The sequence below is a fragment of the Podarcis melisellensis genome, assembly GCF_964234715.1.
Source record: "Podarcis melisellensis genome assembly, chromosome: 16".
Taxonomy (NCBI): Eukaryota; Metazoa; Chordata; class Lepidosauria; order Squamata; family Lacertidae; genus Podarcis; species Podarcis melisellensis.
In genome coordinates this window covers 29,198,137-29,226,097 of record NC_138533.1, presented here as the reverse complement: position 1 = coordinate 29,226,097, position 27,961 = coordinate 29,198,137, and the positions used below count along the sequence as shown (strand labels likewise).

The following is a 27,961-nucleotide window of genomic DNA, read 5'->3' as shown; positions in this document are numbered from 1 at the left end:
CCTTATATGGAGTCAGACCATTGGTCTATGTGGCAATATCCCACACTCTAACACAATATCGGTTGGTATTACTTATCAGTTGTTTAAATACATAAGCTGGAGTCAGATACAGTAAACGCTTTCCAGTGCAGTCGGGAATTCATGGTGATATAATCACCAGCCACTTTGTCAGAAGTGAGAAGTGTAGAAAACACCAGCCGGATTTCCTACAACTGCTAATATGCAAAGTGCTTGATGCAGAGGTGTCAAAGTAACTTCATCACAAGCCTGGCAATTCTGGAACTATACCTGATGATCTGTTGGAAGTTGATAGTCTTTACTTCCCCTTTGTTATTTTAACTCACGTGCAACAACAGTGGTGCCTCGCAAGACGAAATTAATCTGTTCCGTGAGGCTCTTCGTATAGCGGTTTTTCGTCTTGCGAAGCAAGCCCATTGACAGCTTAGCGGATTAGCGCTATTAGCGGTTTAGCGGCTTTTAGCGATCAGCTGTTAAGCGGCTTATCAGCGGATCAGCTGATAAGCGGCTTAGGAAAACGGGAAAAAACCGCAGGAACTCGCAAGACATTTTCGTCTTGCGAAGCAAGCCCATAGGGAAATTCGTTTTGCGAAGCGCCTCCAAAACGGAAAACCCTTTCATCTAGCGGGTTTTCCATCTTGCGAGCCGTTCGTCTTGTGGGGCACCACTGTACTCATCCCCCATATGCATTTTATAGTTTCCTTTTTCATCTTTTAATTTTCGCCCGTTGTTATAAGTGTTCTCCCTGTTTTATATACAGGGGTACCTTTGTTCTCGAACGGCTTGGTAGTCGAACAAATTGGCTCCTGAGCGTCACAAACCCGGAAGTAAGTGTTCCGGTTTGCGAACGTTTTTCAGAAGCCGAACATCCGACATGGCTTCCGCTTGAGAGCAGGAAGCTCCTGCAGCCAATCGGAAGCCACGCCTTGGTTTTTGAATGGTTTCGGGAGTCAAACGGACTCCCGGAAGGGATTAAGCTTGAGGACCAAGGTACCACTGTAATTCCATAAAATGAAATTTATAAATAACCTTCCCAAAGAAGTACCTGGAAGACATGGGGGGAGGACAAGGCAAGTCACTGGCTTCCAGCGGCTTCATTCTAGTTCTCTTCACTCAGCTGGAGGCCCCTGCAATTACCCAGAGGGGCAGAAGGGGCCACTTTACCCAAGATGTACCATGTTAGGATGAAAAACAGCTTCCATCCCGGGGACTGGTGTGAAACAATGGGGGTTGATGTCGCCATTTCCCACTGCTTGTGATCTTTCATTTTGGTGTTTTGTTGGCCTGTAGAACACTCCCCTACCCCTCCAATATATATTGCCCTAACTCAGCTTTTTCTTCCTTTTCTTGCAGTGTAAATGCTACCTCTGCTTCAGCTGCTCCCCCTGCATCTTCGCCCTCTGTGCTGCCACCCTCTTCCAAGATAGAGCCAATGAAAGCGTTCGATTCGAGATTCACGGAGCGGTCCAAAGCCACCTCAGGGATTTCTGCCATAACACACACAAATCAGATTGCCATAGACAGGTGAGGAATGAGCTGTGCCCAGGTAGGAGTGAAGGAAATTGCACTTCCTCCAAAGTTGCATTTTTCTTAAGACTCCCGTTTTCTTGTTGTGTAGCCTGGTACATGCAAATGAACTTTCGCTAACCCTTCCCAGCAGGAAAAAAAAATGTATATGGGCAATAACCATGGAAACCTGCACCGCGGCACGTTATAGGAATGCAATAAATCAGCTAGGCAGAACGTTATAATTAACCTTCGGCTACTGAGCAAGGAAGAAACAACTAATGAATAAGACAATTAATCAAAAGTTAATGAATGAAGACACTGAAGAATGCGTGTTTATTCAGAAGTTAATAAAGAAGGACATTGAAGAATGTATTCAATCACATATTATTAAAAATGGAAAGTTAGGGAGGGGTATTCAGAGGAGCTAGAAGATTCTTGAAATATATACACAGAAATATATAAGAATGCTTTGTAATCGTACCACATTGCAGTCTTCCTCTGTTTTTCTGGAGACTGTCCCTGTGTGCATTTGTAGCCATTAAGGCCTAGTTTTCACCTAAAGACCATATAAAATAATAATAATAATTACTATTTATTATTATTATTATTATTATTATTATTATTATTATTATTATTATTATTATAATATTTATATCCCGCCCTCCCCAGCCCAAACCGGGCTCAGAGCGGCTAACAACAGTAAAATGATACAACATTCTAAAATCATTTCATTATAAAATCAGTTCAAATCAGATTAATGGCAACCATTGGGCTAGAGTTCTGTGAGGATTGCCAAAGGAGGGGGTCAGGCTGTGCCCTGGCCAAAGGCCTGGTGGAACAGCTCTGTCTTGCAGGCCCTGCGGAAAGATGTCAAGTCCCGCAGGGCCCTAGTCTCTTGTGACAGAGCGTTCCACCAGATCGGAGCCATAGCCGAAAAAGCCCTGGCCCTAGTTCAGGCCAGTCTAACCTCCTTGAGGGCTGGGACCTCCAAGATGTTTTTGTTTGAAGGCCGTAAAGTCCTCTGTGGGACATACCAGGAGAGGCGGTCCCGTAGGTACGAGGGTCCTAGGCCGTATAGGGCTTTAAAGGTTATTTTATTTATTTATTTATTTATTTACGGCTATTAGCCCATAAAATATGTACAAACATAAAAGCACAGAAGCATAAAAACCGGTACATCTAACAACAGAAGGGGAACACCACGATGCAAGGGTGGTCATTGAACAGTGACAGTAACGGCTTGGGGCCCGAAAAGATCCAAGGGACGGTTCACAGAAAAAGAAGAACTGGAGACGAGATCCGTCATGCACTCTCATCATGACTGTCCGATTAGTTTTTGTTGTTGTTGTAATTTTTTGGTGGTTTTTGTGTGTGAGATAACCGCATTCAGGAATCTCGCCACCTGCAGAGTTACAGAAGGATCTGTATCCTGCAAGAGCAGTGCGGCATGTGACTCAACAGGCCTGCCAACCAAGCGCAGTAAAGCAGGACCCAGGAATTTAGTCCTAGCTATGCTATGTAAGGGACAGTTGAACATTATATGAGGAAGAGATTCAACTGTTTTCCCGTCACACTCGCATAGCGGAGACACCAAACCTTTAAAGGTTAAAACCAGCACCTTAAACCCGATCCTGTACTCCACCGGGAGCCAGTGCAGCTGGTATAGCACTGGGTGAATGTGATCCCACAGTGAGAACCCCGTAAGGAGTCTCACCACAGCATTCTGCACCCGCTGGATTTTCTGGGTCAGTCTCAAGGGCAGCCCCACATAGAGCGAGTTACAGTAGTCAAGCCTGGAGATGACTGTCGCGTGGATCACAGTGGCGAGGTCAGGGCAAAGCACGTGTTTTGTCCCATATTCAGACCACAGGATCTCTAGCTGGGACAGAGAAGCTGTGGCTGCCCATATGTGGTTGGACACCAGATTAAACTTTTACTAGCAAGGCTAAAGGTTCCCAGGTTGCTCGTTCCTGATCTGAAGCATCTGTTGCATCTGAGCTGTAACTGGCCATTTAGGTTTCAGCCAATTTGTGTCCTGAATGGGATGGCCGTTCCCACCATGTTTAGAGTAGTGCAGTTTGTCGGGACGCGGGTGGCACTGTGGGTTAAACCACAGAGCCTAGGACTTGTCGATCAGAAGGCCGGCAGTTCGAATCCCCGCGATGGGGTGAGCTCCTGTTGCTCAGTCCCTGCTCCTGCCAACCTAGCAGTTCGAAAGCACGTCAAAGTTCAAGTAGATAAATAGGTACCGCTCCGGCGGGAAGGTAAACGGAGTTTCCGTGCACTGCTCTGGTTCACCAGAAGCGGCTTAGTCATTCTGGCCACATGACCCGGAAGCTGTACGCCGGCTCCCTCGGCCAATAAAGCGAGATGAGCGCCGCAACCCCAGAGTTGGCCATGACTGGACCTAATGGTCAGGGGTCCCTTTACCTTTATTTTGTCCTTACTGCTGCTGCTAACGCTACATCCAAAGTCCTTGCTTCTGAACCTGACCATTAGCCCACCTAGTCAACATCCTGTTCTCAAAGTAGCCAACCCAGTGTGTATGGGAAGCCCAAAAGCAGGAGCTGAGGGCAACGGCGGTCTCACCACTTGTGATTCCCAACGACTGGCGTTCAAAGGCTTACTGCCCCCAACAGTGGAGGGAGAAGAACATAGTCCTCATGGCCAGTAGCCATTGGTAGCTTTAGCCTGTGTGGAATTTGTCTATAACCATCTTTTAAGGCCGTCTAAATTGATAACCATCACTACTACTTGTTGGAGTGATCTCCGTAATTCTACTGTGTGCTACGTGAAAAAGTACAGTCGTACCTTGGTTCTTGAACAGAATGCGTTCTGGGAGTCCGTTTGACTCCCGGAACCGTTCAGAAACCAAGGCGTGGCTTCCGATTGGCTGCAGGAGCATCCTGCAGCCAATCGGAAGCTGCGCTGGATGTTCGGCTTCTGAAAAATCGTTTGAAAACCGGAACACTCACTTCCGGGTTTCGATCGTTCAGGAGCCGATTTGTTCGGGAGCCAAGGCGTTTGAGATCCAAGGTACAAATGTACTTTGTCTGCCCTGAAATGTCCAGGGTTCCACTTCATTGGATGGCCCTGGGTTCTAGCGTTGCGAGAGAAGGGGAAAATTTTTTCTCTATCCACTGTCCCAACGCCATGCACCATTTTATATACCTCTATCATGTCTTCTCTTCTTTGCCATTCCTCTAAACTAAAAGTCTCCAAATGTTGTTTGAAAACGTGTGGATTTTTAACCATTAGGCCACTCCCACCCCCACGAATCAGCCCAGATCCTGCCATCTTCATCTGAGAGACATGCCTGGCCCCGTTTCTGTCAGCTGTTAAGTGTCAGGATAATTCTTTTCTCAGGCCTTCAGTTAATTAATGTCTCCTGTGGTTGTGCCCATCTTTTACTGGGGTCCTTACTAATATGTTGCTGGATGAGCACCTTACGCATTTTCTATTGTATGTGTTTTTAATTATTCCTCAGGTTTTAATTGGTTTTTCACGTGTGTAGCTTTCAATTTTTGCCAAGCCACTTCGCTTTTGTCGTTGCAAAAAGCGACCGATAAATGAAATTATCATTATCATACATGGCTAATTGCTATGCTGTGTTTGGAGCAAATTCTCTCATCCTTGGTTCTCCAGATGTTGTCGGGACTACAACTCCCATCATCTCAACCAGCGTGGCCAGTGGTGAGGGATGGAGAGAGTCGTAATCCAACAACATCTGCAGGGCCAACGTTTACCAATCCCTGAGTTAAAAGGGTCTTGGGTAGCAGGCTTGGAAAAGTCCCCTCTCTGCCTGAGACCTTGGAGCACCTTTGCCAGTCAGAGGAGATGGCACCCTTCTAGAGATACCAGGGCCGTCTGATTTGTTAAAAGGCCGCTTCTCTTAACCCTCTGCATTGCACCAGAAACCGCTTTTGAAACTTTGTCGAGTAACCCTGTGTTTCTTCTGCAGATTGAAGGAGCAGAACTCAATTAGGGAAAGCAAACCCAAGGATATCTTGGAGAGTAGCAGCGACAGTGAGGAAAAGATCCCAGCCAAGCCTATGACTCTGTCCAAGCGTAAACTGGACCTTGAGGTAGAAAAGAAGAAGAAAGGCAGACCTCGAAAGGACTCAAGACTGATGCCTGTGACACTAACAGTTCAGGTAGCTGGGGTGCCTGTCATCTTCTCTTACTCATTTGCCTTTGAAAAAAAATATTTATCTGTACTCGATTTGCATCCTGTCTTTTGACTGGCAACCTCGAAGTGGCACATCATTTACCAAATACACAAAGAGCTCATAACCCACCTACTCTCAGCAGCCAGAAACATCATAGCCAGACACTGGAGAGACCTGTCAGGAGTAAGCATAGACGAGGGGTCAGCAGATTCTTTTCAGCAGGGGGCCGGTCCACTGTCCCTCAGACATTGTGGGGGGCCGGATTATATTTTGAAAAAAAAAAATGAACAAATTCCTATGCCCCACAAATAACCCAGAGATGCATTTTAAATAAAAGGACACATTCTACTCATGTAAAAACACGTTGATTCCTGGGCCGTCCGTGAGCTGGATTTAGAAGGCAGTTGGGCCGGATCCAGCCCCCAGGCCTTAGTTTGCCTACCCATGGCATGGACCAATGGTATCAGATAGTATGGGAAACAACCTTATTAGAAAAACTAACCAACAAACTGAAACTGACACTGGGGCAAATAGAAGAAGACGCCTTCATCCCGGTATGGTTACTTTTTATCACATACACAGCCCAACAAGACAATGACAAGAATCTGCCAACAGCATTCGAATCAATCTGGTTAACCTGATCCAAACACACACATACAGAAACAAATTTCACCACAGCCAGTCAAAGACAACCAGCCACCCCAACCTCTCTCACCACCAAAGGAATACAAGTGAATAGTAAACTCACACAAGTGGCGCTGACACAAAACCCTACACAGACACTAAGTAGAATAGAACCATTCCCCCCTCCACCTCTTTCTCCCCTTTCTTCCTAATGTAACACTAATGCCTCAACAAGTGAAACTGATCTGTAGAAAATGTAACTTGAAAAAAAAGAGACATTGCATATACTTTTGTAAACCAAGAAATCTTTAATAAATTTAAAATAATAATAATACACAGATATGTAAATAACCATGAAAAAAAACAAAACTCTTGGTGGAGCAAGAGCAGGGGGTAAAAATGTCCCCTTCCCACTGAGAGCTTTGTGGAAAGGAGTCTCCAGGAAGGAGAAAAGCAGGTGAAGACTACAGCGTGCTCCTGCTCCTGCTCCTTCTTTCTTTCCTGGATTCCTTTCCATAGACCGCTTGGTGGGAAGGCAACGGCTCCAGCTGGTGTTTGCAGTTAAATGGACACAGGCGTTTTTATGCCAATCAGCCTAGTTGAGTTCTCCTTCTTGCCTTTCAGTCTCCAGCAATCCTGGCTTCTGAGAAAGATGGTGCTTGCCACAGTGCACCGCTCGCACTTAAACTGCCAACCCCAGTCCCTCAGAAATCGTTTGCATTGCAAGTAAGTGTTGGATTAAAAAAAAAAAACTACACTGACCCTTCTGCAGTTAACAGCAGGTTAGTTCCAAAAGAAGAGCCAGGATCGGCGTGGACAGCCAGCTGCGGAAACTCCAGAGCACAAGGAGCGAAGTCTTCACAGTTTCCCAAGGCAGAGGTTCCCAGCAAAGTGTTTGGGGTATAAAAGGGATTGGGAAAAGATGACATTTTGGTCTTCCTGCCAACAAGCCGGACCCATAGAACCATATTTGATCCGGACGTTCCCAGAGATAAGAAAAATGTATTCCTTTACGCAACAGCAGCGGCCAGAATACTGATTGTAAAGAACTGGAAGGGGGGAAAATACCATCATTAGTAGAATGGCAAAGTAAACTCTGTGAGTTTGTGGAAATGGAAAAAATGACGGCAACTATTAGAGGCCATTCAAATTAGAGAATAATTAAAAGAGTGAGAGGGAGTGAAGGAATATATGAAAAAATATGGTTCTGGAATGGTGCAGGAATAAGCAAGGAAATAATAAAAAACCAGCTGAACAAGAATTAAATTATAACAACACAACAAGACGGAAGAAGTAAAAATAAAATAAAATAAGATCACACATGGGTGAAGGGGAACGGGGGGTATAGGGGAATTTGAAATATTACTTATAATATAAAAGCTTTAATATAAAATTTCTAACTGTGTTGCATTTGTATACAGCAAAGAGAAGTTTAAAGTAATTAGGTATATTTTAATTTAGTTAATTATGTAATAGGTTTAAGTTAGAAAATGAATATGGATGTTGTCAGGGGTTCAGAAGGAGAGACACAGGAGGGGGAGCAAATGGAGAGTGAGGAGGAGGAGTACGAAGGGGGAGCAGGCAGTGACAGCGGCCAGAGTCACTCCACAAGCCTCTCTAGCGAATCGGAGGACTCACAGAAGGGAGCGCCAATGGCCAGAGCGAGGGGGGTTCCAGGGGGGAAGCCCCAGGAGGGAGGGGCCAGCGGGGAGTCCCTGAGCAGCAGTTGGAAATCAGGACCAACTTCCCCACCAGAGCACAGTGGGGAGGGGGAGTCCCAGGAGTCGGGACCAGTGCTCTCACCACCAGCGGGAGGAGAGGAGTCAGGTTTGGCAACGCCCACATCAGGAAGCGGGGAAACGGTCAGAAGGAAGGTTACCGGCTGGGCGCGCGCGCCAAGTTCAAATGTACAGGCGAGCGGCACAGCAGGGAGTCCTGACAGGGAGCCAGGTCCTAAAGCCCGCCGGAAGGAAGGGCGAGACTCAGGGGGGTCAGCGTCAGAAGAGTCCAGGAAGGAGGAAACCCCAGGGGGCAGAAGGACCCAGCGAAGAAAGGAACAGCGCAGGAGGTGGAGCCGGGCCAGGATCTTAAACTGGTGTGGGGTCAGCAGTGAGTCAGAGGGGACTTAGCCGGTCTAGCGTCAAGACGTGGGTCTGCGCGCCCAGAACTTGGAAATGGAGACTAAACTTCAATAAAGACTTTTGTATATAACATCCACTGGGCGTTGGTCCTCTGTGAGCTGGGACTTAGCGGCAGCCCTGACAGATGTTGAATTTGATGTTTGTAATTTTTCTTTTTTCGGTTTTGGAAATAAAATTTAAATTTAAAAAAGAGGGAGAAAGAACCATATTTGGCCAGCTTCCTCGTTTCAGCTCATGCCTATTAAAAAGGATGCAGTTGAATCCCATATGCTTTATTTATTGCATTTATAACCCACCCTTTTTCTCCAAGTTGCTCAGGGTAGCCTACAGGGTTCTCCCTCTTCTCATTTAATCGCCACAAAAAACCTTGTGAGAGAGGTTCAGCTGAGGGGCAGCGACTGGCCCGAGGTCACCCAGTGACCTTCATCGCCCAGTGGGGATTTGAGCCCTGGTCTCCCAGGTTCATCCAACGCTCTAACCACCCCACCCCACTGCCTCTCTGTTAACTTGCCAGCTTGGTTCAGAACAACAGATTGGGCGAGAAAACAAAGGGAAAAGCCAGATAATAGGAGGTTGCTAACTTTGGGTTAAAGTATCAGGTTATATTAGGGACGCGGGTGGTGCTGTGGGTTAAACCACAGAGCCTAGGGCTTGCCGATCAGAAGGTCGGCGGTTTGATTCCCCGTGACAGGGTGAGCTCCCGTTGTTCAGTCCCTGCTCCTGCCAACCTAGCAGTTCGAAAGCACGCCAGTGCAAGTAGATAATTAGGTACAGCTCTGGCGGGAAGGTAAACGGTGTTTCCGTGCGCTGCTCTGGTTCGCCAGAAGCGGCTTAGTCATGCTGACCACATGACCCGGAAGCTGTACGCTGGCTCCCTCGGCCAGTAAAGCGAGATGAGCGCCACAACCCCAGAGTCAGTCACGACTGGACCTAATGGTCAGGGGTCCCTTTACTTTTACTATCAGGTTAAATTATAAATAGTGGCATTTCACTTCCTTTGTAATGAGCCCTTGTTGCTAAGTATTGGTGTAGCGTGGAAGTTCAGATGTGCTATTTTGCTGTAGCATGCCCTAAATGACTTATTGGGGGGGTGTACTGTGCAATTGATCTTTGGCAGAATAATAAAGACTTGGACTGCATTGACAGAGTAGAGCAAATTCACTGTACTTAATGTGTCCAGTATACCTGAAGGGGCGTCTCCACCCCCATCATTCTGCCCGGACGCTGAGGTCCAGCGCCGAGGGCCTTCTGGCGGTTCCCTCATTGCGAGAAGCAAAGCTACAGGGAACCAGGCAGAGGGCCTTCTGGGTAGTGGTGTGGAACACCCTTCCAGCAGATGTCAAAGCGATAAACAACTACCTGACATTCAGAAGACATCTGAAGGCAGCCCTGTTCAGGGAAGTTTTTAACGTGTGATATTTTATTGTATTTTTGGTTTTTATGGAAGCCGCCCAGAGTGGCTGGGGAGGCCCAGCCAGATGGGCGGGGTATAAATAATAAATTATTATTATTATTATTATTATTATTATTATTATTATTATTATTATTATTATTGCTGTTCCTTACCTTTCCTCTCAAGTCTGCAGTTGTAAACTGCAGAGAGCTGTTCTTTAGGAGGAGTATGTAAATTTAACAAGCTAATAAAATATGAGAAGGGCCTGGTAATAATGGTGATTCTGAATAATGCCGCTGGCAGGCACTTTTAATAATGTTTCAGTTACTACTACATAATACAGTTGCTGTGAACGGGCAGGTATTTCAGATGAGCCACCGTGTTTGAGCAATGTGTGTTTTTAAATAAAGAATCTACCATTTTCAATGTTGCATAACGGCACCTTCAAATTTCCAGGGTGTGTGTGGGGTTTTTAATTGTTTGAATTGGGATATATATTTGCCTTTCTGTTGCTCAGCTTTCATTTTAAGAGAACCAACTTTTGCAGGTCAGCTCAGATCCCTCCATGTACATTGAAGTGGAGAATGAAATCACCACAGTGGGAGGTTCAAAACTCAGCAGGTTAAAGTGCAACCGGGAAGGAAAGGAATGGGAAACAGTCCTCACCAGCCGAATTCTCTCAGCAGCAGGAAGCTGGTGAGTGTGCGTGTGTTTGTGTGTGTGTGTGTGTGTGTGCATGTGCAAACACAGCCACAACCAGGCCAGGTTGAAGGCATCAACTTGGTATATAAAGCCCTTAATGTCTTGGCACCAGTTTACTCATGGGATCACCTTACCCCATAAACACCTATTCAGGCTCCGCGATCTGTGCTTTCCTTAAGAATGGATAGGTTTGTTCTTCTTGCAGTCCATGGGACTCTCAAGAGTCTCCTCTAGCACCATAATTCAAAAGCATCACCACCTTCTCAGTGCTCAGCGACCTCCTGTTCCCGTGCCACCCAATCACCCAAGGGCAGCTCTCTGACTAGGATGAAAACAAAATTAAAAATACATTCCGCGTGTTCCACCAGCTGATGGAATGCCTCATATTGATAACAGAAGGGCAGGATAGGAATGTCTTTCAGAAATATATTTTAGGTTTTCGAGTGGAAGCTGTCCCGTTCTCCCAAGCTTTCTCTGGGATGCAATTGCAGAGATGTTTGTAGCTTTCCCCTCTTGTTTACCATGGAGGTTGGGTTGTGCTTTTTTAAAATGTGTTTTTATTTCTCACTTTCTTGTTGTGTTTTCGTTTTGTGCGCAAGCCACTTTGGAGACTCTTCATGCAAAGCTTGACGCGTCGGTCTTATTAAATAACTGGAAGTTCTGAGTTGATTTCTCTCCCCCGTCCCCTGGTTCTTTTCCAGCAAGGTAGTGAGTGTTGCTTGTGAGAAGCGGACCCTGTCTGTGTTTTCGGCTTGCGGCCGCCGCCTTCTCCCTCCCATCGTCTTGCATTCGCCAATCTCCACTTTGCACTGCACGGGCTTCTACATCATGGCTCTCACCACGGCTGCAACCCTCTCCGTCTGGTAAGCACTAAGTTGTCGTCGTTTCAATGGCCCTCAGGAAGGTTACAGTCAACAGGTGCAGAGGGAGGAATCCAGCGAGTGCAATGGCAGTTGTTCAATCAGTTGATTCATTTCAGCTTACCAAATGAAGCAATCTCCTCTCTGCTTCCCTCTTGCACTGTTCTTGGGATTCTCCCACCCGCCACAAGAGCCAATTTGGGGGGCAAGGGAGACGGCGGGGGGACTTCATTGTGCCAGCACAACTCCTTGCCTGAGCTTCCTCTGGCAGAGGCAGAACATAGTCGTTGTAGCTGGTAGCCATGGGTAGCCTTATCCTCTAGTCTTTCAGTACAGCTTCTCAAAAGCGGGACCTGGTTCAATTCAGGCTTTCCCATGTGAGCCGGTGCCAATGAAGCGATAGTCCCCTGAATCTTACCAAGAATTATATTGGTGTGACGCTTAGCATCCTAGGAGACTGGTGCCAAAGTTCCAGCGGCAATTCCTTGGTTTTCAGTTTTAATATTTTACCGTGCCGTATTTCAGTTTCTCCCTTTGCAGAAATGCCTCTTCTGTGTTTTGCTGAACTGAAATGCCATTCCCTTTCTGTACTTTCCAGGAATGCTCAAAAACAGGCAGTAGTGGTGAAAGACGAGTCCCTGCAAACAATTTTAGCAGGTAATGAAATTATTTCCAGTTAGGGGTGCTTTGTAGTGCTATGCATTAAACCAGGCATGGGCAAACTCGCCCCTCCAGATGTTTTGGGACTACAACTCCCATCATCCCTGACCACTGGTCGTGTTAGCTAGGGATGATGGGAGTTGTAGTCCCAAAACATCTGGTGGGGCGAGTTTGCCTATGCCTGCATTAAACGTCCTGTGTGGTCAAAACACATCACCCTAACACTTCACGGCCACTTCTCCCCCTCCTTCTCCTTTTCATCCCCCTCCACATTTATTTTCTTTAGACATGATGGATTCTACCCAAGCAAGTTCTACTTAGGCTTGTAACCCTGCTATGACTTTGCTCCAAGGAAGTCTCATTATCTGATTTGATTTTTATAGGAAGCGAAACAACTTTGTCTCAGATCTTGTTGACACAGCACGGCATCCCCTTAATGAACATGTCTGATGGAAAAGCCTATTGCTTTAACCCTTCTCTGTCTTCTTGGTAAGCACCTAAAGGGGGCGGGGGGACGGGTTTGTCGAGTGCGTTCATTTGTCCGAGGGCGGAAGCTCTAAACATGAAAGCCAACCTTTGCTTATTTGTTTATTTAGAGCATTTGTACCTTGCTCTTCAGCCAGTATAGGCTCACGAAATTTATTGCATATAATCAATTAAAACAAGACAGTTCCTGTCTGCAGGCTTACAGTCTTAAAAGAGAGAGAGAGAGAGAAGACACAAAAGGTGAAATGGGCAGGGAGAGAAGTTGGGGGAATCAAACTCAGGCACCTGTTCTTAAACAGCTGTTCTTACAATGATCTGCTGGCACAGTTTGGGGGCAAGAGGTGCCTGATGGAGCCGGGCTTTTATCAAAGTCCATGGAATGAACCCTACTTCTCATCTCTTCCTCTGAGGCAGTCTGCTGGAGTGGCAGACTACCCAGGTGACAGTTGAGGTGGAAGAGGCCTGATGGAGACGGCCTCGTTTGCGACCCTCTGCTTTACCCAAAACATGTTTGCGAGCCACAATTTCTTGCCTAAGCAAACAGCTTTGAGCACTTTGAGACCCCAGGTAAAAGTAAAGGGACCCCTGACCGTTAGGTCCAGTCGTGGCCGACTCTGGGGTTGCGGCACTCATCTCGCTTTATTGGCCGAGGGAGCCGGCGTACAGCTTCTGGGTCATGTGGCCAGCATGACTAAGCCACTTCTGGCAAACCAGAGCAGCGCACGGAAACGCCGTTTACCTTCCTGCCAGAGCGGTATCTATTTATCTACTTGCACTTCAACATGCTTTTGAACTGCTAGGTTGGCAGGAGCAGGGACCAATGAATGGGAGCTCACCCCGTTGCGGGGATTTGAACCGCCGACCTTCTGATCGGCAAGTCCTAGGCTCTGTGGTTTAACCCGCAGCGCCACCCGCATCAGTTGAGACCCTACTTGTATATAAATATTAAAACTAAGTAAATATCTCCCCTCTAATTTCACTTTAATCCCCTCCCCTCCCCCTCCTTTTTAATCACTTACAAATCTTTTTTTGTCTTTACAGGAACCTTGTTTCTGACAAGCAGGAGACTCTGGCGCAATGTGCGGACTTCAGGAACAGTTTGCCATCGCAGGAGGCTATGCTGTGTTCAGGACCGTTAGCTATAATACAAGGGAGAACGTCTAAGTATGGACTTACTAAGCCTCGTCTTTTTGTTGTTGTTGATGCCTCCCCAGTAGTTTCCCTGGCGTTATCCCTGACAAGTAGCCGAATTTTGCATAGCTGGGGGCTAGTTTATTCCTCAAGGTTTGCACTTCTTTCTCACTTGGTGCAAAACCTAATTATGAGAATCTAGAGCCACAAAAGCATAGAGCCACTGCCCTACTGGATTGGATTAAAGGTCTTTTTAGTTCCGCATTGTGTTCCCATCTGGAGGGCCAGGAACTAAAGACCAAGTGTGTGTAACTGAAGTAATTGAATAAAGGTAAAGGACCCCTGACCATTAGGTCCACTCGTGACCGACTCTGGGGTTGTGGCGCTCATCTCGTTTTATAGGCAGAGGGAGCCGGCGTACAGCTTCCGGGTCATGTGGCCAGCATGACGGAAACGCCGTTTACCTTCCCGCTGGAGCGGTACCTATTTATCTACTTGCACTGGTGTGCTTTCGAACTGCTAGGTGGGCAGGAGCTGGGACTGAACAACGGGAGCTCACTCCATCGTGGGGATTCGAACCACCAAGGTTCTGATCAGCAAGCCCTAGGCTCTGTCGTTTAACCCACTGGCTCACCCCCTGAATAGTCACCCCCTGTTTACCCTGGTGCCCTTTCTTTTTCCTTCCTCTGTTGTCTCCCTCCTGTCTCCCTTTATGCTGCGAGCCGTTTTGGGTAAGGACTCGCCCCCTTGCTCTTTGTGAAGCACCATCTATGGGGATGATCCAGTATTAATGGCCGTAATTCAGAAGCATCTGCTATTGTTGGCTTGCCATTACAAGCACAAATAGCTTCTGGCTCGTGCAATCGTTCGTCCCCCTCCATTTCTGATTTGTGAGCAGAAGCTTCTGATCTCTTGGCGAAGCTGTGTGGAGGTGGAGCAGGGAAGAGAGAGTGTGAGCTCAAGGTTGCTGTTGAGTACAACATAGATATGGACACTTACAGTTGAAGCAGTTGCTTCTTCGCTTCTGAAAACATTCCTGTCACTGCTCTTCATTGCAGCTCCGGGAGGCAAGCGGCAAGATTGTTCTCCATGCCTCATTTGGTGCAGCAGGAAACGACTCTGGCGTATCTGGAGAGTCAGGTAGCTGCAGCGCTGACTTTACAGTCAAGTCACGAATACCGCCACTGGCTCCTTATCTATGCACGGTATCTAGTTAATGAAGGTGAGGCTCCGAGTGTGTATGCATGTGCTTCTTTGAGCAAATTTAACAAAGGAAGGAAGGAAGGAAGGAAGGAAGGAAGGAAGGAAGGAAGGAAAGAAAAGAAAGAAAGAAAGAAAGAAAGAAAGAAAGAAAGAAAGAAAGAAAGAAAGAAAGAAAGAAAGAGAAAGAAGCACTAAATTGCACTTTGTGCATGCGCAGAAGCACCGAATCGCAACCCGTTGTGGGCGATGCGGGTTGTGGACAATGCAGGTTGTGAACATGCATCCCGCACGGATCACGTTTGCAACCCGAGCATCTACTGTACTTCCGGGTTTGCTGCGTGCGTAGCCCAAAGCATTCGCAAAGGGGGCAGTTCATATCCAGAGGTACCACTGTATGTAGTTTCTGTTCTATGTTGAAGATGAACCTCTTTACCCTTGTCTTTGACACCGAACATGCATATTTTAAGGACCCACCTTACACCCATGACTCTCAATTTGTCTTAAACTGTTTTACATACTGTGTTTTTAAATTGTTGCACCCTACCCTGGGACCTTATGGTGCAGAGCAGGCAATAAATCAAATTAATAATAGTAAATAAGCTTGGATTGGACTGAAGCAATTCAGCTGCCTCTGAGTTTTTTTCTGACGTTCACTTGGCTAGCTCAGTCACAAAGTCAGTTCTTCGAAGAATGGAATAATATGCAGTGTCACTATCCATTTCTGGTTCTTCAGTGTGACGCAGACAATAGACGGAACCTTAACTGTCATGAACATGGATGGTCAACAAATTCTTAGCTCTGTCTTCTTGTTTTTGACCTGTTTCTTACTCAAGCAATTTATGGTACTCCTGGGATCTTGTAAGGGCTGCCCTCACTACGTTCTGCTATATGATTTATGCAAAGGATTTGTTGTGATGCCTCTGAACATGATTTCACCTTCTGTCTTTTATCAGGGTTTGAATATCGATTGCGGGAATTATGCAAGGATTTATTGGGTCCAGTCCACAGCTCAGCTGGAAGTCAGTGGGAAGCAACTGTTGTGGTAAGGTGGCTTCCTGTCAGAATAGATTACACAAATTCCTTGCCTCTCTCTCTTCCTTCGCGAAGCGGCAAAGTTACCAAGGAGAAGGTCCAAAGCATACAGTCCTGGCATTCTGACAATCCAGCCACTCATCAAACAAGCAATCATTTATCATACAGCCACAGACCCCCCCAAAAAACAGAGCAGAGAAAGAATAAAATCACACTTGTTTAAAATACAATACAATGCACATGGTGAAACATATACATATGGGTTACAAACTACTACTAAATGAGAGCATCATATTCCGATAGCAGCCAAGAAAAGTTCCAGGTACCATTCTGGGTGTTCCTGATAAGAGATGACAAAGTAGTCTATTACATTCCACTCCATGAACGTCACTTTCAAAGAAAACAGGACCCAGCTTTTCAACTACTTCACCTGCAATGGGACACACACAGCCCTTATCTGGGACACCTTGATGATGCCCTTCCAATATTGCTGAAGGGAGACAGTTATATCTGCCTTTAAAATAGATGGCAATACTTGGGGATAGTCAAATTACCTAGCAGCAGAATAAAAACCCATTATCTCCATTCAGGCCACAAGCGACAAAATTAAACTCAGTAGTTTTACCTAGGCTTTCCTTTGCTCACAAACTGCCATGTTAAGGACCGCAACATCGTGGGAGGCTGAAATTTTCTGCTACACTGAATACTGTCCTTCCTGATGTCAGATCTGTGCCCTTTCTCTTGCCACTGAGAACTGTATTGGTTGAGAACTGCAAATTAATGTTGCTTTTGTAAATATATATATGTGTGTGTGTGTGTGTGTGTGTGTATGTATATATATATATATATATATATATATATATATATATATATATATATATGCAGGTTTTGGTGTCCTCGGGTGTCTTCCCGTGTAAAAGTTGGGGTGTCTAGGCGACGTTTCGACGAGGTCTCACTCGTCATCTTCAGGCTGGTGCTTTCGGCTTCTTGTTACTGGAACAGAGCGAGTGAGACCTCGTCGAAACGTCGCCTAGACACCCCAACTTTTACACGGGAAGACACCCGAGGACACCAAAACCTGCATTCCTGTACCCGTGAAAATCTACGAAAGCAAATATATATATATATATATATACACAAGGAAAAGCATAAGTACAGTGGTACCTCAGGTTACATACGCTTCAGGTTACAGACTCCGCTAACCCAGAAATAGTGCTTCAGGTTAAGAACTTTGCTTCAGGATGAGAACAGAAATTGTGCTCTGGCGGCGCGGCAGCAGCAGGAGGCCCCATTAGCTAAAGTGGTGCTTCAGGTTAAGAACAGTTTCAGGTTAAGTACGGACCTCTGGAACGAATTAAGTACTTAACCCGAGGTACCACTGTATTAATAGTCAGTACTGTCATCCCATTAATTGAGGAGAGGCTTTTAATGTGTTTTAATTCGTTGGAAGCTGTCTAAAGTGGCTGGGGCAACCCAGTGGCATATAAATAATAATTTATTATTACAGTCAAACCCCAGTTGTCAAACAGAATGTGTTCTGGAAGTCTGTTCGGCTTCCAAAATGTTCGACAACCAAGGCACAGCTTCCGGTTGGTTGCAGGAGTTTCCTGCACTCAAGCAGAAGCCGCGTCAGACATTCAGTTTCCAAAAAACATTTGAAAACCAGAGCATTTAACTGTGGGTTTTGGGCATTTGGGAGCCAAAACATTCCAAAACGGAGGCGTTTGGGAGCTGAGGTTCGACTGCATATTATTATTTTCTAGGGTTTTTTCCCTATGAAGAAAGAGAAGGAAACCCAGCTACCCAGGGCATGGTTCACTTGTCTTTGAGGGCTAATAGTCCCTTATTTTCAATCAGTTAATTCACAGCTTTCCAGTCTGTGTGTCGCAACACGTTAGTGTTTCAGCAGGAGTGTGTAGGTGTGTCACACAAACGTTTTCCTGCGCTCCTCCTGGGACTGGAAAGGGGTTAGTTTAATGTCCTGCTTGCTAGAATTACTGTGTTGCGAAACGATGCACGTCTAAAAAGTTTGTCGCCAACGTGAAGAGTTAGGAAAGCTCTGAGTTAATTTGATGGCGAGGCCGGGAAGCGGAAGCCACCTGCCTCTCCAGTGCAGAACCCAATTTGTTTTACGTCGGGAGGCAACAAGAAGTATGTTTCTGGCTGCTCCCAGGGATGAGCAGTTGGGTCCTGTTTCCCCACCCACCTACCTGTGTGATTATCCTTGGGCATGTATGTGAGCCGGTGCCTGCTTGGGAACATTATGCATCCATTTATTCTCTGTGAGTGATATGAAGCACTTTCCAGCACAACTGTGACCCTCTAGTTTTTCATGCAAGACGTCCTCCATGCAGCCACATACTTTGGGACAGTTGACGCAGAAAGAGAAAGCCCCCAATTTGCAAAAACCCACCATAGCTATAGGGACACGGGTGGCGCTGTGGTCTAAACCACTGAGCCTCTTGGGCTTGCCGATTGGAAGGTTGGCGGCTCGAATCCCCGCGACGGGGTGAGCTCCCGTTTCTCAGTCCCAGCTCCTGCCAACCTAGCAGTTCAAAAGCATGCCAGTGCAAGTAGATAAATAGGTATCGCTCCGGTGGGAAGGTAAACAGCGTTTCCGTGCGCTGCTCTGGTTTTACCAGAAGTGGCTTAGTCATGCTGGCCACATGACCCAGAAAAACTGTCTGTGGACAAACGCTGGCTCCCTTGGTCTGTAAAGTGAGATGAGCGCCGCAACCACAGAGTCGTTCGTGACTGGACCTAACTGTTAGGGGTCCTTTACCTTTTATCATAGCTGTACAGGTGATTCCCCACTTACAGGGGGGAGAGCACCCTCCAAACACCCTTGAAATGCCCTCTCTGCCACTGTCTCTCCAATCCAGGTTTAAAAAACCCATACACTGTACCAAAAATGTCCACAACCAGAATTGAAGCCCTGGGGCCTGCAGAAGGCTGGAGGGCACACAGAGTTGTTGCTGCTGCTGCTGCACTACCACACACATTAGATGTTAGGTGGGGAGGTTGATCAGCCTAAACAAAGCCCCACTGAGCGTCCGGTCTCTTCTCTGTGCTTACTGATGTCCTCTTTGGGCTCCTCACAAGCCACAAGGACTCCAGCTCTCCTCTTCCATTTCCTGGTATGAATTAAATTACCGTATTTTTTGCTCTATAAGACTCACTTTTTTCCTCCTAAAAAGTAAGGGGAAATGTGTGTGTGTGTCTTATGGAGCGAATGCAGGCTGCGCAGCTATCCCAGAAGCCAGAACCGCAAGAGGGATCGCTGCTTTCGCTGTGCAGTGATCCCTCTTGCTGTTCTGGCTTCTGGGATTCAGAATATTTTTTTCTTGTTTTCCTCCTCCAAAAACTAGGTGCGTCTTATGGTCTGGTGCGTCTTGTAGAGCGAAAAATACGGTGATTGTTTCCCAGCGTGCATACATGGTTGTGCATAAGTCAGCCACAAGTGGGGAGTCTCCTGTAATCCCGCAATCAAACTCTGGTATTCGTCGTGTGATGAACATTAATGGATTTATTTTCCTTTCCCGTGCAGGGCTTACGCAAGCGAGAGCTCCTCAAGGAACTGCTTCCCGTCATCGGTCAGAACCTTCGTTTGCAACGGCTTTTCACCGAATACCAAGAGCAGCTAGATATCTTGAGGGACAAGTAGCGCCTCTGCAGATGTTTCTCTGGCCTAAGGAAAAAAGAAACAAATTGCAGAAAAGCATTAATAACAGGTGGAAACGGAAGGGGCCATAGTCAGAACGGAATACTCCTGGGAGAGATGTGAAGAAGAACCAGGCCCGAGGTGTTTTAATGAGCAAAATACTGATGATTTTTTGAAAGGAGTTGACAAGAGGAATGTGTGTGGGAAATGGGGATGAACAGAGCATGCTTTTGCACACCCCCCCCTCCCCATGTGGAATTTGAGCATCGCTACCATGGCCTGTGGCCGCCATGGAAAAGTTCTGGAGAATGTCCTTCAGGGGTCCTTTTGATTCTAGATCTCATAGGGACAAATATCAAAGAGACTACCTGGGGAACCAGTTGGGTTTTGGATATCCCGTGAAAAGCACATTACAAGAAGATAAACTGAACATCTTATTAACCCTCATTCTAGGGTTCTTTGCTAAGGATTTATTGAGGCTCTGTCCTATATTTGGGTTATATAAGAAGAAGCCCCATAAAAGAAAAAGAAAAATTCATAAAATACTTAAGGAATTATGCAGCCAACAGACTCTCTTAACTGTGAATAACAATAAAAATTAAAAAAAAAATATTACAGGCTGTTCTATCACATGGACTATTTTTGTACTAGAATTTGCTAACTTGTAATATGAAATTTTATTTGGCCGATAACCAGAATTCCCCGCCCCCTTTACCCCAAATCACCCTGGTTGTAATGAAACGTAACCCATTAATTATGACAGCTATATTGCTGAATAACTGTACCAAAATTAATGTCATCTGGTTTTTAATTTTTAACTATTTGTAAAAGGCATTTGTTGGGGGAGGTGGGATGGGGAGGTAGCTGAAAAGGGAGGGGCTGGGCTTTTGGGGGAGGGGTTTTGTAAGTACAAATAATAAATGAACATTGCATTGATCTAAGAACAAAGTGGAAGTTCTTGTGCTGCTTGTAGTAGCATTAAACTGTACGGGCCACAGCCTGTTTAAAACAAAAACTGAATGCAGCCTTTGTTTTCAGTCGGTAGTCATTTGTACAGTCATACCTGGGGTTACAGACGCTTCAGGTAGTGGGTTTTCGGGTTGCGCACCGCGCCGAACCCGGAAATACTGGAACGGGTTACTTCCGGGTTTTGGCGCTTGTGCATGTGCAGAAGCGCTAACTCGTGCTTTGTGCATGTGCAGAAGCTCCGAATTGCAACCTGCGTGTGCGCAGACACGGTGCTGCGGGTTCTGAACGCTGCGGGTTGCGAACGTGCCTCCCACACAGATCACATTCACAACCAGAGTGTCCACTGTATCTATTTCATCTGTGGGTCATCACTGAAGCATCTTTACAAACCAAGCCTGAAAGGGAGGGAGGAAGTCATATCGCACAAACACACAAGTATTGGGATTGCATAAATAAGTTGGTTCTAAATAATTTTAGAAGAGGCATTCATGGTAGGCAATAGCTGTATTTGTTTAGCTGTAAGCTGTAATAAAACAGCAATAATGATAATAATAAATTAAAATGTTTGAGCCAAAAATACACTCTTAATTTCCCGGTCATCAGTGTAGGTAAACACAAGCAAAGTAATTGCTTTTTTTTTTTTGCTGTTTGATAACGAAAACAAACTCTCTAGGTGTGACTAGGTTCTTGCAACTAAACTCCTAACAAATATTTTTGACAGGGATCTTTATATAAAGAACAATATCCTTTGTGGTGGTTTTACACATTGCACAAAAATACAGTTCCAAGGGTCTTCTTTTTTATAATGGCCATCCAAAAAAGCAGAGAACATGACATTATATCTTTGTTCTATAAAAGCGATTCTGTGAGTAGCTACAGTTATTGGATCCAAATAGTTAGCTTGCCGATGATCTAGCTGAATGCATGGAATGAATAAAGAGCATATCAGCTGGTCTTGCCCATACACAAGAAGGATTGGTTGTGGATTAGACATAGACTGGCTCTCAGTCAGCTGGCTCTCAAGACCTGTGGCAAGTGTATACAGAGCGACTATTTACTTTTGGAAGTTAAGGGGCAAACCATAAACTACAGAAACCAAACACCAGGGTGGGCAGGGTTAACATTCAGTTACCCATATTTAACCACCAAAGTTTGGCATTCATGGTATCTTGTTAGGTGGTCTCCGCTACAAGTGGCACAGCATATTCTGGGCTGCTTCATGAAGAAAGGCAGGATAAAAATTGAATTGAGCCTAGGGCCCCATTCCTTCATAGGAAGAGCTGTCACATAGCATGTCAGACTCTTGGTCCATCTAGCTCAATACTGTCTACCAGTGTTCCTCAAAAGTGGGTCCCTAGCTGTTGTTGAACTACAACTCCCACCATCCCTACTTAGCAGGACCAGAGGTCAGGGATGATGGGACTTGTAGTCCAACAACAGATGGGGAGCCACGTTTGAGAAACACTGGTACACTGACTGGCCGTGACGCTCCGTGGTTTCAGACATGAGTGTTTCCCATCCTATCTGGAGATGGAACCCAAGACCTCTATGCAAAGCAAGATGATCTACCAATTGATACATTGGCCTTCCCAAATGGCCATCAAATAACCCACGTCATGTATAAACTCGAACCCAGTTACATAAAGCAGCTCTCCATTTTTACACCTGTGTTTTAACAAAAAGACATACTGTATTTATGTTGCCTTTGATTTTATAGCTTGTTTTATGTTTATATTGTTTTTTTTAAAAAATAATTGTAAGCTATCCAGGTATCCCTCAAGGGTAACCTAACATGTGGGTGGAGTTAGAGGCAAAAGTGGACACAATGAATACCCCCTCCCTGCTCATTCCAACATGTTTTGCTCTTATTGGCATGGGGGTGCCATATTTGACAGAGTCTTGCAGCCACAGAAAGTTTAGGCTCAATGTGATTCAGTGCCTTCTCATACAGGACACCCTTCTGGGTGCATCTTTGTAGTAGTCCATAATGTATTGGGGGGTGTACATCCCCAGCTCCTTTTTCAATCAATAAATATTTTGACTATTATTGGCATACGTTCGCATACATGACAGAAACTTGTGACGAAGGAAAGCATTAGGCTGGATGTAGTTCAGGATCATCTGCCTTAGAGAGTGATCTAATATTTCTACTAGTATTTAGTAAACAAAGCTGAAATGTTGAAACTGCCACAATTGCCAGATACTCATTTCCACCACCATCCATTAATTGATACTAATGAACTTACAAAATGGGGGGGGGGATTCACCCTTCAATGAATTCCTGCCCTTAGATACCAACCCTCTGTAGCCACTAGAGCATGATCATTCCTGATTGGGCTATTGGCAGTGGCGGGTTAAATTTATTTCTTTAATACATCTGCAAATCTTTTTCTTTTATTGTAATATTTTAAATATGTTTTATTAAGGTGATTTCAGTTAAAATAAATAAAGTGATGCAGAAAAAAGAAGGAAAAGTGTGAGAGAGGAAAACCAACAACAAAGACATGTATAAAAGCGAAAATATGCAAAAAAAAGCAATATATGATACTGTATTCCCATACATTCTTGTATAAATTGGTATAGTGTTATTGTCCTAGTGCTTATATAAATGCTAATAGCCTACTACATTTTGTATAAACTTATCTTGTGGTTCCTCCAAGCCAGTTGGCTTATATGTCTCTCTTGATAATGGCTTTATAAGGATACTGTACTCAAGAGAACGGATTTTGGGAGCCCTTGCAATATATTAATTCCCAACTGTGGCCAGTGGACCACCAGGGGCTTCAAGTGGAGTGCCGCATGTCCGCATTAAGTACAGTTTGGTTTTTAATTGCTTCATTTATTTATTGCAATCTGAACTCTGTGGAGTGCAAACAGCAAATACGATAAAAGTGGCCCAAAAGGGAAAAAATGTAGGTAAACTACTCACTTTTATGCAGGGCTATTACTGCTGAGTATTCATTGTGCAGAACGGTGACAGCTACTCAGTCTCCCAGGAGCCGAAAGAGACACCTATGCCTATTTTATATGGCCAGGAAATGTGATTCCCAATCTTTTTTTGTTTATTTCTTTATTTATCCAGGGCCGGATTTAGGTTTGATGAGGCCCTAAGCTACTGGAAGGTAATGCAGCCCTTTATGCGTCCATCTGTCCTTTGGCAACAACAAATTGTCGTCGTTTTTTGTGTTGAATATGTGCTATATGGTAATTTATGGACGTAATAGGTATCTAAAGTCATTTGCACCTAACGAAATATGTATTTTATCAAAGTAATTGTTAAACTGAAATACAATTAAGAAGAAATATATTAATAGTGAAATACAATTAAGAAATATATTAATAGTGAAAAAATTATTAAGTTTTTTTTCCCTTTAAATTTTTTTGGGGCCCCAAGAGAGTGGGGCCCTAAGCTATAGGTTGTTTAGCTTATAAGTAAATCCGGCACTTTATCTATTTTTTAAAGTTGAGACTGTATGGGATTGGCAGAAATGACTGGCAGAATCCTTGACCAGGGAGAAGAGTCGGCAGAAGAAGATTGGAAGAAATTTAAGGACTATTTACAGAAATACTGCAATATTAATGAATGTTGAATGATGTTGGATTGAAATTAAGTGGTTTCTAGCTGTAATGGTTAAAGGAATATGGAAAAATGGTTTTTTATAAGTAAAAATTTAAGCTTCAATAACTTAAGATGTTGGATAGAAAATAAGGTGTTACTTAGCTGTAATGCTAGGAGATAAGGATTTGCTGGACAAATAATTTGAACTAGAAAACAAGAAGGGGAGGTATGAGGAGGTCAGGGAAATATGTTATTGAAATTAAGTTCTGAACTTTATGTGTTTTTAATACTTTTTCTTTTTACGTTTTTTTCTTTGTTTGTATAAAATTGAAAATCTTAATAAATATCTTATTTTTTTAAAAAAAATTAAAGTTGAGAGAAGAGGGAGCGTGGAGAAGCGCGGAACTCTTAAAGTGCCGGCGCGGTGCTTCCGGTTAGGGGGACCCCTATGAGCAGCGCACTCCTCTCCACCGGAAGTAGCTGCATCTTCCGCTTTCCTCTTCAGGAGACTGTTTCTCTCTCCTCCCTTTGGATTACCGGCTGGGCTCCGTGTGGCGTTGCTTTTTCTTCCTCCCTCCCCGAGGCCACCGTGGAGGTGACCAAGCTCGGCAGCCAAGATGGGGAAAAGGCAGCACCAGAAGGACAAGATGTGAGTGGAAATCTCCGGCTCTTCCTTCCCACACCCGAAGCGAAAGGGCCCCCCTGGTTTGGTTGTGCTCAGGCAGGGGCCGCTGAGCCTCTCCTGTCAGGTTGTTACCACACGGGGGGTGGGGGGTAGGGTGCCTCGGTAGAAAAGGCGGCCTATAAATGCAGGGGCGGGGCACAACAACAACAGTTAAAAAAATCTGTTTAATAATCTCTTCATGCTGTTATGTCACTTTTAGTTTTTTAGGCTTTGTATTCAGTTCATGGGTGTAGCCAAGGGGAGGGGGCGTTCAATCAATGCAGATCAATACAAATCTGAGGTGCTGCCCACCTCCTAAAATGCTCATGATTCAGTTAATACATTGGATATATACAGTGGTACCTCGGGTTACAGACGCTTCAGGTTACAGACGCTTCAGGTTACAGACTCCGCTAACCCAGAAGTAGTAGTTGTTGTTGTTGTTTAGTCGTTTAGTCGTGTCCGACTCTTCGTGACCCCATGGACCAGAGAACGCCAGGCACCTCTGTCCTCTACTGCCTCCCGCAGTTTGGTCAAACTCATGCTGGTAGCCTCGAAAACACTATCCAACCATCTCGTCCTCTGCCGTCCCCTTCTCCTTGTGCCCTCCATCTTTCCCAACATCAGGGTCTTCTCCAGGGAGTCTTCTCTTCTCATGAGGTGGCCAAAGTACTGGAGCCTCAGCTTCACAATCTGTCCTTCCAGTGAGCACTCAGGGTTGATTTCCTTCAGTATGGAGAGGTTTGATCTTCTTGCAGTCCATGGGACTCTCAAGAGTCTCCTCCAGCACCATAATTCAAAAGCATCAATTCTTTGGCGATCAGCCTTCTTTATGGTCCAGCTCTCACTTCCATACATCACTACTGGGAAAACCATAGCTTTAACTATACGAACCTTTGTTGGCAAGGTGATGTCTCTACTTCTCAAGATGCTGTCTAGGCCTGTCATTGCCCTTCTCCCAAGAAGCAGGCGTCTTTTAATTTCGTGGCTGCTGTCACCATCTGCAGTGATCATTGAGCCCAAGAAAGTAAAATCTCTCACTACCTCCATTTCTTCCCCTTCTATTTGCCAGGAGGTGATGGGACCAGTGGCCATGATCTTCGTTTTTTTGATGTTGAGCTTCAGACCATATTTTGCGCTCTCCTCTTTCACCCTCATTAAAAGGTTCTTTAATTCCTCCTCACTTTCTGCCATCAAGGTTGTGTCATCTGCATATCTGAGGTTGTTGATATTTCTTCCGGCAATCTTAATTTCGGCTAGGGATTCATCCAGCCCAGCCTTTCGCATGATGAATTCTGCATATAAGTTAAATAAGCAGGGAGACAAAATACAGCCTTGTCGTACTCCTTTCCCAATTTTGAACCAATCAGTTGTTCCATATCCAGTTCTAACTGTAGCTTCTTGTCCCACATAGAGATTTCTCAGGAGACAGATGAGGTGATCTGGCACTCCCATTTCTTTAAGAACTTGCCATAGTTTGCCGTGGTCGACACAGTCAAAGGCTTTTGCATAGTCAATGAAGCAGAAGTAGATGTCTTTCTGGAACTCTCTAGCTTTCTCCATAATCCAGCGCATGTTTGCAATTTGGTCTCTGGTTCCTCTGCCTCTTCTAAATCCAGCTTGCACTTCTGGGAGTTCTCGGTCCACATACTGCTTGAGCCTTCCTTGTAGAATTTTAAGCATAACCTTGCCAGCGTGTGAAATGAGTGCAATTGTGCGGTAGTTGGAGCATTCTTTGGCACTGCCCTTCTTTGGGATTGGGATGTAGACTGATCTTCTCCAATCTTCTGGCCACTGCTGAGTTTTCCAAACTTGCTGGCATATTGAGTGTAGCACCTTAACAGCATCATCTTTTAAATTTTTAAATAGTTCAGCTGGAATACCGTCACTTCCACTGGCCTTGTTATTTGCAGTGCTTTCTAAGGCCCATTTGACTTCACTCTCCAGGATGTCTGGCTCAAGGTCAGCAACCACACTACCTGGGGTATACGGGACATCCATTTCTTTCTGGTATAATTCCTCTGTGTATTCTTGCCACCTCTTCTTGATGTCTTCTGCTTCTGTTAGGTCCTTTCCACTTTTGTCCTTTATTATGGAAATCTTTGTACGAAATGTTCCTTTCATATCTCCAATTTTCTTGAACAGATCTCTGGTTCTTCCCATTCTATTGCTTTCCTCTATTTCTTTGCATTGCTCGTTTAAGAAGGTCTTCTTGTCTCTCCTTGCTATTCTTTGGAAATCTGCATTCAATTTCCTGTATCTTTCACCATCTCCCTCGCATTTTGCTTGCCTTCTCTCCCCCGCTGTTTGTAAGGCCTCATTGGACAGCCACTTTGCTTTCTTGCATTTCCTTTTCATTGGGATGGTTTTCGTTGCTGCCTCCTGTATAATGTTACGAGCCTCCATCCATAGTTCTTCAGGCACTCTGTCCACCAAATCTAAATCCTTAAACCTGTTCCTCACTTCCACTGTGTATTCATAAGGGATTTGACTTAGATTGTATTTTACCGGCCCAGTGGTTTTTCCTACTTTCTTCAGTTTAAGCTTGAATTTTGCTATAAGAAGCTGATGATCTGAGCCACAGTCAGCTCCAGGTCTTGTTTTTGCTGACTGTATAGAGCTTCTCCATCTTTGGCTGCAGAGAATATAATCAATCTGATTTCGATGCTGCCCATCTGGTGATGTCCATGTGTAGAGTCGTCTCTTGTGTTGTTGGAAAAGCGTGTTTGTGATGACCAGCTTGTTCTCTTGACAGAACTCTATTAGCCTTTGCCCTGCTTCGTTTTGATCTCCAAGGCCAAACTTGCCAGTTGTTCCTTTTATCTCTTGACTCCCTACTTTAGCATTCCAATCCCCTATGATGAGAAGAACATCCTTCTTTGGTGTCACTTCTATAAGGTGTTGTAAGTCTTCATAGAATTGGTCAATTTCAGTTTCTTCAGCACCAGTAGTTGGTGCATAAACTTGGATTACTGTGATGTTAAAAGGTCTGCCTTGGATTCGTATCGAGATCATTCTATCATTTTTGAGATTGCATCCCAGTACAGCCTTCGCCACTCTTTTGTTGACTATGAGGGCCACTCCATTTCTTTTACGGGTTTCTTGCCCACAGTAGTAGATATGATGGTCATCCGAACTGAATTCACCCATTCCCGTCCATTTTAGTTCACTGATGCCCAG

The 27,961-nt window shown here is 45.1% G+C and overlaps 2 protein-coding genes across 2 annotated transcripts in view; both read left to right on the top strand.

Annotated features, from left to right (window-relative positions):
- The window catches only part of HIRA (histone cell cycle regulator), a 63,737-nt gene extending 42,137 nt beyond the window's left edge, over positions 1-21,600 (top strand). The window contains exons 15-25 of the mRNA XM_081893275.1: positions 1,372-1,542; positions 5,489-5,681; positions 6,945-7,046; positions 10,402-10,550; positions 11,258-11,419; positions 12,015-12,073; positions 12,460-12,565; positions 13,604-13,726; positions 14,752-14,915; positions 15,850-15,938; positions 19,476-21,600. Of these exons, the coding sequence (XP_081749401.1) occupies positions 1,372-1,542; positions 5,489-5,681; positions 6,945-7,046; positions 10,402-10,550; positions 11,258-11,419; positions 12,015-12,073; positions 12,460-12,565; positions 13,604-13,726; positions 14,752-14,915; positions 15,850-15,938; positions 19,476-19,592 (1,435 nt within the window). The 3' untranslated portion in view covers positions 19,593-21,600. The remainder of the gene's footprint in view (positions 1-1,371; positions 1,543-5,488; positions 5,682-6,944; positions 7,047-10,401; positions 10,551-11,257; positions 11,420-12,014; positions 12,074-12,459; positions 12,566-13,603; positions 13,727-14,751; positions 14,916-15,849; positions 15,939-19,475) is intronic.
- Positions 21,601-24,590: 2,990 nt separating this feature from the next.
- Positions 24,591-27,961, top strand: part of PPIL2 (peptidylprolyl isomerase like 2) — a 79,688-nt gene continuing 76,317 nt past the window's right edge. The window contains exon 1 of the mRNA XM_081893380.1: positions 24,591-24,766. Coding sequence (XP_081749506.1) covers positions 24,735-24,766 — 32 coding nt within the window. The 5' untranslated portion in view covers positions 24,591-24,734. The remainder of the gene's footprint in view (positions 24,767-27,961) is intronic.